The sequence below is a fragment of the Schistocerca piceifrons genome, chromosome 3, assembly GCF_021461385.2.
Source record: "Schistocerca piceifrons isolate TAMUIC-IGC-003096 chromosome 3, iqSchPice1.1, whole genome shotgun sequence".
NCBI classification, from domain to species: Eukaryota; Metazoa; Arthropoda; class Insecta; order Orthoptera; family Acrididae; genus Schistocerca; species Schistocerca piceifrons.
Genome location: NC_060140.1, coordinates 845,989,419 through 845,999,799, shown reverse-complemented (window position 1 = coordinate 845,999,799; position 10,381 = coordinate 845,989,419). Strand labels below are relative to the sequence as shown.

Below are 10,381 nucleotides of genomic sequence, written 5' to 3'. Positions count from 1 at the left end.
TGGTATGCGAACAAGTAGGACAGTCCCACCATGCTCTGTTACAAGTGGCAGTAATATGAGGTTCCTTACGCAAGCTTCCTAAATCTCGTTTTCTTTTATAAAGTGTTCGATTTTCAAACAAATATTTTTTTCTTTAGTTTACCAAGAGATTCTAAAGGGAACAATAAGAACTGTTAGTAATTATTTTAAGAATGGAGAAAAAGAAGTTGGCTGCATAGTAGGGAGGTATTGAGAAGAATAGTAGAGCAGAGATAACTATTAATTATAATTAGAATAAACTGTATAGAGTACTTATTAACAAAGGAGAGAGAGAGTGTCTTGTAAAAACAGTCTTAGAAGGATATATAGCATGACGGTTGGGAAAGAAGAGATTTCAGATTCTGAACAATGTCCTGGAAGGCAGAACATACAGCAGCATTAAGAAGGAAGTGATGGGCTGTCAGTAAAGAGAGAATCAAAGAGGCTGCTAACCAGGGCCAGTTTAAGCCTCAAGCAACACAAGCAGCCACTTGGGGTGCCAAGCTGAGAAGGGAATCAGAGGCGCCTACATGAAAAATTTCTATACGGGGTGCAACTTAATTAGCAGCGAAAACTGGCATGAGTGAAAGCACGCCCCAGGGGTGAGGGGAAGAAGGGCGCCACATTGTATATCGTATGAGCGGGAAAATGTTCTCGAACTGGCACTGCTACTAACATAGTAGAAAACTAATAATGATGATGATGACGAATAAATGTTAGTTGTTGAAGTTCGTATGAACTTTATTTCCTCTGTAGTAAGGGACTACGGAATTTCTCTTAACTGTATAACTCTAATAAAGCATACCTATTTACAGGTTACAGTTTTTGGGTATAAACTTTTTTGTCTCTTTCATATGCGTTAAAGCTTCACTATTTATTTTCTGTAATGTTAGGTATGACAACTTTATATTGTTGCCTGAAAAATGTTAGTTCCAAAGTTACGTGACTAAGTGGTCGATAACCAAGTGTGTGTTATGCTTGCATTTTGTTTCTGATTATGAAGATAAGTGATTCAGTGAGAATAGCAGTATTTGCTTTTCGATTTATAACAAGAAATATGTTGACTTTTGCTTGGTTACCGTATCGCTCCTAGTTCACGTTTACACGCTACTGTGACACAAGAACACCTCGATCATCTGTCACTTCTTTGGAATCTGTAGATAAAATCCACTGCAACATCAATAATATTCTCGTTGCTTATAATTTAGCAACAAGTTAAATTAATTCAGAATATGAACAGTTATGTAACATATTCTGCTGTGAAAATTTTGTAGGAGGACCCAGTGATAATCTTCCAAATAAGTTGAAGTCTATATCTTTGATCAAGTGTCCGCAGTTTACATCAAAATGCCGCTGCCGATGCAGTCAGCTTTGTACCAAGTGAGTGTGGAAGGGGTTGAGAATTGACAGAAAAGAGAAGTTAATTGTTTTGTGAGAAATCTCGAATTTTGTTTTGCTATGCGGCGCCTCGCGAAGTATTTCAGTGACAGCCATGCAAGTATAGTTCGTGATTTTCAATGAAAATCTTAATATGATTTGATAATAATGTGTCGTAACCTCAAGAGGCAGTATGTCATTCGTCTATTTGCATACATTGAATTGTTTTATCAGAGTTGTATCGTCGTTAGTAATTCTTCACGCTTGCGTAGTACAGAAAAGTGCAGAGAGGAATCGATTTGGATATAAGCAGATCTCTAAGGCAGTAAACGCAGAGCTGTAATATAAACACATACTATTAGAGATTGGTGCTGTCAGTGAAATGCGTGTTTTTCTTTCGAAGAGAGATGTTGTTTTTGTTACTATTTGATTTTCTTTGGTCATAATTAGTAAACTCTGTGATCATAACTTTGACCGTGTAGCGTATACTATGAGGTTAATTATCACTCATCGGTGTTGGATAGAGTCTATTTAATGTTGGGAGTATTTGGTTTTCAGAGTCCTGTTGAGCCAATGCAAGTAGATGCACCTCCGGAGGATAACGATAATAATGAAGAGGAACCATATATTGTGGAAAACCCAACGTTGGTGAGTAGTAATACAGACTGCTGATTTGAAATTACGTCATCTATATAAGGGCGTGTATAAAGTATATGGAATATAGCGTATACGGTATTGCTGGTGTGAGTAGAAATGAAAAATGTAAGTTTGATTTTGGTCCAGCTGTTTTATGCTGCCCAGTGGATAAAAATAAAGAAGACTGGGTAGTATTACTGTCAGGAAGTTGTTCAGAAACATGTTAACCAACACTGGCATTAAATTATACTTTTTAACTGGGCTGTTATCGTTGCCATTAGCTCCTTTATGCAATTGAAGGTATGGATGTTCATCTTTGTCCTTTGGCACATTGTTCTCAACAGTACTCTATCTCGGCATAAGACACTCTGTTGAGAGATTTGGCACATGCTCTGCTCATTTGTGATTTGAATGTGAGCTTGTCAAAAACAAGTAAGGTGTTTTCGATTGAGCCTGTAAGATGTTATTAGTATTAGATGCTGATATGCAGTTCTACCTGCATTTGTTTACATATTTTGTTGGCATATGGTTACACAAAGTATCGGAATAGCAGTAAATCTTAAACATACTTAAATATATTTTGAAAGTGAACAATGGTTTACAGTGTGTGTGTAATTTCCCAAACATGAAAGCCAAAGTCATGCTGTTGACAGAAATAAATTGTATGGTATATTTGTCCCTTATTCTTGTACCTCAGCAATTACCGATAGTGTAACAGTGATTTTCTTGCCTCAGTTAAAGGTTTTGGAATAAATGCTATTGTGACATCCCAGTGTAGGAGGCAAACAAGCTGTAGTATGTAGTGCAGTAAAGGAAAGTGTGACTTAGATTAGATTTACTTTCATTCCAATTGATCCGTAGTGAGGTGGTCCTCCAGGATGTAGAACATGTCAGAAAAACAACAGTGCATGACAAATATTTACAACTCAAACAAATAAGCTATTGTACCATTCCACAGGTCCCAAGTGGAATGATAGTCATTTTTTAATGAACACTATGTGAAAGAATCATTTTACAAATACTAACGCACTGAATTTAAAATATGAAAAGTTTTTTAGTTATTTATAAGGTAATAAACGTGTAATACAACTACTATAATATCTATTTACAATGAACACATTACTGCACTGAAATTCTGCAGAAGTTATATTGTACTTATATATATATTTCTCCCACGTGGAATGTTTCCCTCTACACACACACACACACACACACACACACACACACACACACATACACACACCAGTTGGTTCTTCTGAGAAATTCATCAGTGGAGTAGGAGGAGTTGGCCACCTATAAATCCTTTAGGCTTCTCTTAAACCGAATTTCATCGGTTGTTAAGTTTTTTATGGCTACTGGCAAGTTATTGAAAATGCGTGTTTCTGAATAATGCACACCTTTTTGTACAAGGCTAAGTGACTTTAAATCCTTGTGAAGATTATTCTTATTTCTAGTAGCCTATTGATTCCATAAATTGAGCTGTTGGTTTGAAAAAGTGATATATTTTTAATGAGAAATTTCATTAAAGAATAAATATATTGGAAAGCAGTAGTTAGTCTCCATAGTTCCCTAAACAGGCTTCTGCAGGATGTTCTTGAGTTCAAACCGCATATAACTCCTACTGCACGTTTTTGTGCCCAGAAAACTTTAGCTCGGTTTGGTGAATTACCCCAAAAAATAATCCCATATGACATTATGCATAGTATGCCAGCTTTTTCATTTTTATATCTCCTATGTCTGACACAATTCGCATTGCAAGTAGAGATCCGTTAAGACGCTTCAGCAGTTCTGTGGTGTGCTTTTCCCAGTTGAATAATTAAATACACACTTTGATGCTAAAATGATGGTTTCTCGAGCAATCTCACATTCACAGGAATTGGGATGAAGAATAGTAGAAATTACAGCATCTATAAAGTAAGGTTAGGGCTATTACTGAATGAGGTGGCACATTAATTCCCTGGAAGATTTAATTATTCCCTGATTGCCAAAAACTGATTATGGCAAATGCTAGAATGGCTTTTGAAGTTTTAAGAAATACATGCAACAAGAGACTAACGAATTATCTCACTTATTTACACACAAAATATATAGAATAAAACACTGCTGACACTTTGCATCAAATTATATTTCTGAGTAGATACTCTGTGCAGTGAGGCAACAATCTTAAGTAACAATTTGACCAGTAACTGGTGCTTGTGCAGTATTATTTTTCAATAAAGAGTAAAATAAGTGTTTTAGAATGTAGATATTTCTTTTGTTCAAAGTATCCATGATTAATTTAATATGAAAATGTCCATTTTTAAAAGTCGTATCGATCCCTGAAAATGAAAGACCAGTAACAAAATCTTGTCTATACAACACGAAGTTATAGTTGAACAGAACAATAGATGTTTCATTAGGCTACATGATAAGGGCATATTAGATCTGAATGTGCACAGAACAAAACATAAAATTTGTAACAAATGTTGTGTAACTGTGTGTGAAACTGTGTAGATGACTGAAAAGGCTTTTCTGACAATTAAGAACATGCGAATCATAATATTAGTACTGGAATCTGGGGGCAAATATTGTCATTGTTCTGTGCACATTATATTGTTAGTTACGGACGTTGTCTGCAGTCTGCATGCCTATTTTGTTTTTCTGCATGTAGGTACTTTCCGAGGCCACTTATGTACATGAGGTCTCTAAAGTAGACTGCAAAATTTCTGTCCCTTTGATTTGACAGAGCTATGAAAAACCTAAGGCGAAACAAGACACATACAGTATGTGACATTTCCTCAGAAATATTGAGAGACTTGGGAGAAACCATACTTGACAAAACTATTCTTAGTATACAAGATATGAGACAAGTAAAATACCATCCTACTTAAAGGTGAATTTCTTTATCTGAATTCTAAAGAAGACTTGTGCTGACAGTTGAGAGTAGAACTGAACCATCAACTTGATAAGTTATGGTTACAAAATACTGACACATATTTTTCATAAAAGAAGGGGAAGACTGGTAGAAGCAAACCCCAGGGAAGATCAGTTTGGATTCCAGACAGATGCAGCTACACTCGACGCAATACTGACCATATGACTTATTTTAGAACATAAATTGTGAAAGGCCAACATACGTTTATACTATTTGTACATTTAGAACATGATTTTTGACAGTGTTTACTTTAATACACTCTTTGAAATTCTGTAAACAGCAGGCATAAAATACAGGGAGTGATAGGTTATTTACAGATTGTGCTGAAACTAGACTCCAGTTCTAAGAATCAAGGGGAACAAAAGGAAATTACCAGTTAAGCAGGGACAAACAGGATTCATTCTGTACATTGACTTAACAGTAAAAGAAATCGAAGAGAACTTTGGAAAGTTCAACAAGAAGAAATAAAGGCTGATACTTTGCTGATAGCAAACTGGCCAGCTTTAGGTGATATCACTTTCTTGTCACTGTCTGATGAATCGGTTGCCATGTTGTATCTGTCACCTATAGATTGCATTGATGAGGTTGTGGAAGACTTCTCCAATACAGTTGTGCTGCTGGAACTACTATTTCCCTTTCTACAGGCCCACACCACTGCTAGCTGGTGTCGTGATGGACCAGAGACATTGCAACAGCTATTCAGTATTGTTGAAGGGCCCAGCAACGTCTTGAGTGACATCCTTCATGTAGACCTTCATTATCTTTAAGCAGCTTTGTGCTAGTTCACACTATCTAATTAAATGTCTCCTCTTTCAGAAGATATGCCACTTCATTCCAAGTGTTGGCCAAGCTCTGCAATCTTCTAACCGGCAAAAATCAGCAACTGGTCCAGGTCTCATCCTAATGGTGGTATTTGTACCAGTGTCTGTTCTTGCTAAACACCTTGCAACTCACTATGCAGCAGCACTGACACCAACTGCTTACTCAGCTACCTTTCAAACGCATAGGCAAAAAGTTGAAGAAATCTCCCTACCATTCACCTACCCCACCCCCCTCAGTTTTGCCAAATTACGTAATACACCTTTCGCTGATTGGGTAAATGCTTCAGGCTTCACATGCTACAGCTCCAGGCTGTGGGGTGTGATTCAACTCATAATCAGATGATACAACTTCTGAATGTTACTTGGAGACTTCATCGATTCATGTTCTTCACCTGTATTTGGCTAGGTGTTTTCCCTTTGCAGTAGCGAGGTAGTATCATAGCCCTAATCATTAAATTACGTGAATCCCCCAACATCCATTCAAAGGTATTGGCCATTTACCTCACCAGTATTCTTAGCAAACAGGTTGGAAGGATGGTAGCCTGACAATTACACTGGGTTCTCAAGTCACAGAGGCTTTCATTCCCCTGTCAGTGTAGTTTCAAAAGGAGGGACGATCTATTACCAGCCATCTGATTAGGAAACAACAATCTGACAAGTCTTTCTAAATTCCAGCACCTCATTGCACTCTTTTTTGACTTACATAATGCAAATGGCAACACATGATGGTATGATATTTTTCTTACCCTCTGTGAATGGGATTTCAAAGCTCGGTAAAGATATTTGTCAGAGAGCTAGTACATCACTCAGATCCCTACAGGTTCTAGAGAACGCCATGCAGCTGGGCTCTGTACTGAATGTCACACAACTGAATGTCACACACTTCCTCATGATCAATGGGCTTGTGACATCCATCAGACAACTTTTCTCTCCTATGTCCTATGTTGGCGATTTTCGCATTTGGTATAGCTCCCAGTCTTTGACATTGGCTGAAGCTCGTAGGTGCCATATATGGGACCTCTTCTTGGACCCTTTCCCCGTGACTTCCACCTTTCTCCCCTAAAAATGCGAGTTGTGCACTACTGGGTCTCCTCTTTGCTAAAAAGCTGACTTGACGGCCGCGTATTCGTCAACTAAATACTAGCTGCATGTAAACGTTTAACTCTCTCTCAGCTTCATCTTGGGTTGCGAATCACGCTAGTCTCTTCCATATTTACTGACCCCTGGTCTCGTTCCGATTGGATTATGGTTGTCATGTTTATGGCTCAGTGGCTCCTTCAGCTTTGGAATTGTTGGACCCAGTCCATCATTCCGGAGTAAGACTGTTCACTGATGCCTTCTGGACTAGACCCACAAACAGTATCTCTTCCAAAGCAGAGATCCTCCCTCTTCAGTTCCAGTGATACCAACTCTTGCTCACTTAAGAAATTACCATCTGAGATTTTCCTAATCACCCAATCAATCAAATTCTTTCTGTATACAATGGGCATAGTCTCCCTGACACCCACCCTCGGGTGGGATTACCAGTGGGAATGTGCCTGGAGGCTGTCTGCCGTGACCTCCGCCTAACTTCCTCAGAAAGTGCTCCACACACTTCCCCACTTGGTTAGTACCCAGACAACATATTAGGACCAATCTACTTCAGGGATCTAAAGTTTATTGCCTCTATGAATATGAGGGTGCTGCTGTAATTTTTGCTGGTGGCTCTAAAACCACAGATTGTACAGGATGCGCTTTTACATTTCCTGCCAGTCAAGAAGAATATTTGTTGCCAGGAACACTTAGTATTTTTACAGCAGAGCCCCTAACAGAGGCCTATGTTTATTAAACACACACACCTCATCTGTATTTTAATTTGTAGGGATTCAACAAGCAGTCTTCAATCTGTTGTTTGGTGTTACTCTTGTCCCTGTGATCTCTGCTATTTCTGACTGCCTGACTTCAGCCATACTGCTCAGTTCTCATTTTCTGGGTCCCCAAAACTTGGGTTCCCTAGGGGGTGAACTGGCTGACAATTTGGCTAGAGAAGCAATTCTCACCAGCATTCACTTTGATCATCTTGGGTGTGAATTTGCAGGTGCAAACAAAACCTCTTATCACTTGTAGATGAAACATCTGGTGGTCTACTGCTGCTTCTAATATACTCTATACTGCCAACGAGACTGCTGATGCCTGGCACTCTCCTGCTGGCTGGCACTCACTTCCATTCCTCCTGGAAGGAATCCATTTTCTTACATCACCTTTGCATTGTCATATTAGATTGAGCCATAGTTTCATTTCATGCAATGAACCACACCCTGATTGTGGTTACAGGATGTTATGGACAGTACCTCACACCCTGGTGGAATGTGCCAAACCCCCCCTCCCCTCCATTCTCTATGTCAATGCTAAACATAGTCTTCAACAAGTAAGGTGGCCGAAGCTTTGCATGGAACTTTCACATGGTCCTAAGGACACAGTTAACCCGCTGTCACTTCCTCTAGATTCTTGACATGTGCCGGGACCTTGAAGTGGTTTACACCAACTGCTCGATGGCTGATGGTCACATTGGCTTCACATATGTTCATGGGGGACATATTGAACAGCACTCCTTGCCAGATGGCTGCAGTGTTTTCACTGCAGAGCTGGTGGCCATTTCTTGTGCTCTTGATTGCATCCACTCATGCCCTGGTGAGTCATTTCTTCTCTGTACTGACTCCTTTAGCAGTCTACAAGCTATCGACCAGTGCTACCCCCGCCATCCTTTGGTAGCGACCATCCAGGAATCCATCTATACCCTGGAATGGTCCAGTTGTTCCATGGTGTTTGTGTGGGCCCCAGGCCACATCAGAATCCCAGGAAATGAACTTGCCAACAGGCTACACGGAAACTGCTTCTGGAGACCAGCATCCCCGTAACTGACGTATCATTATTATACCACATTTTTCAGATTTGGGAGATGGAATGGCGTAATCTCAGTACGCACAACAATTTGTGACCCATTAAGGAGCCTATGAATGTGCGCAAGTCCTCCAAGCGGGCCTCTTGCAGGGATTCTGTGGTTCTCTGCCAGCTCCGCATTAGCCATACGTGGCTAACACATGGCTACCTACTTTGTCGCCAGGTCCCACCTCGGTGTTACTGTGGCTCACATATGACTGTCATCTACATCTTGCCGGACTGCCCACTTTTAGCCCCTCTGCAGTGGGCTTTTAACCTTCCCAGCACCCTACGTTCGGTGTTGGACGACAGTGCCTCAACAGCAGATTTAGTTTTAAGTTTTATTAGTGAGGGGGTGGTTTAATCGTACCATCTAAGGGTGGCCATTTAGCCTTCTCTCCAAGGCCACCACCATTCTTCCATTTTAACTCTGTCACACTTTCTTTGCATTTGTTTGTCTTGGTGGTTATCTTTTCCTTACATGTATTCATCCTGCCTTGTCTTTATGGGTTGTATTGCAGAGTAGCTGGCTCATCCTCTTTTATTATTGTAATTAGCCAGCCCAGACCATCTGCTCTAGGTTTTTAATACCTTCTTCTACTTTTCCTTGTGGTGTATGTTTTCCCCATTTTCTGTTCATTCAATTTCTTTTTAGGTGTGGTTCCCCATTCCTTTTCCTCCTTTTACTTTCTCAAACCTACTTTGGATGTTTTTGTTCCTTGAGCCTTGCTTGCGTCAGGAAAAAGTGACTGGTGATCCTGTAGTTTGGTCCCTTTATACCCCAAAGCAATCTCCCAACTAGAAGGCATTCTATACCTTTAACTGTCTTCCGCCTTAGTCAGGTTGGTGGGGGTTGGATGCTGGTGGGGCTTCTCCTGCCGCACGTGAGCCCTGGGAGACCCCTTGTCTGCTATGACCTGTGTTCTTAAATTATTGCTCAGTTCTGGTATCATTATTGCTTCCAGTACCTTGATTTTATCACTGCTATGTACTTTCATTATTCAATCTGCTTTCTGGTGGATGTCACTAACTTTCGATGAGCTACCTGTTGACCAAGAGACTGATTGCATCTCTGTTTAGTCCCTTAACCCCCAACCAATCAACAGCGACACAGTAAGGTGCATGTGTCCATTGAACCTTTTTGAGAATACATGGTAACTGCACATTTTCCAGGTGTTTGGAACACCCAATTACTTCCAAATTTATGATAAAACCTCTGTTGCTTCACATTATCTGCACCTATACCATTGAACTTCACTGTTGAGCTCTACAAACATTTCTCCTTGTCCATAATTTTTTTATGATGTGACCAAAAGAGGAGTTGTTGGTGTTCTTCAGTGAAAACATTTGAGAGAAAAAAATTCTGTCATTTCCCAGTTTGCTGCCATTGTAGTCAGTGAGCAATTGTATGAGTGAGTGCATTTCAAAAGTATTTGGCTGCTTTTCAGTTTGGTAGAGAGAGATTACATTATAATTCATCAAAAATTTGTCATAATGCTCTTTCTGCACTCATTTAATCTTAGTCCTATTTATGCTTTTTAAAAAGAGGAGAGTCTGAAGTATGTGATGAAATTCTTTGTCCTCACAGTAACTTTCTACAGTGACCATTGAAGCAAAATGGATCTTTCCCGTGTGTCACAACCTTGTTCACTCGTACATGTTTGTGTGTTGTGAGGTGCTTTTGTTGTACTTTTGC

The 10,381-nt window shown here is 39.7% G+C and overlaps 1 protein-coding gene across 2 annotated transcripts in view; it reads left to right on the top strand.

Annotated features, from left to right (window-relative positions):
- Positions 1-1,190: 1,190 nt before the first annotated feature.
- Positions 1,191-10,381, top strand: part of LOC124787957 (COP9 signalosome complex subunit 1) — a 95,526-nt gene continuing 86,335 nt past the window's right edge. Inside the window, exons 1-2 of one of the 2 annotated variants that reach the window (XM_047254962.1) lie at positions 1,191-1,398; positions 1,954-2,043. In XM_047254962.1, the coding sequence (XP_047110918.1) occupies positions 1,366-1,398; positions 1,954-2,043 (123 nt within the window). In that variant the 5' untranslated portion in view covers positions 1,191-1,365. Of the gene's footprint in view, positions 1,513-1,953; positions 2,044-10,381 lie in introns of both variants that reach the window. The other variant, XM_047254961.1, reaches the window with a different exon arrangement.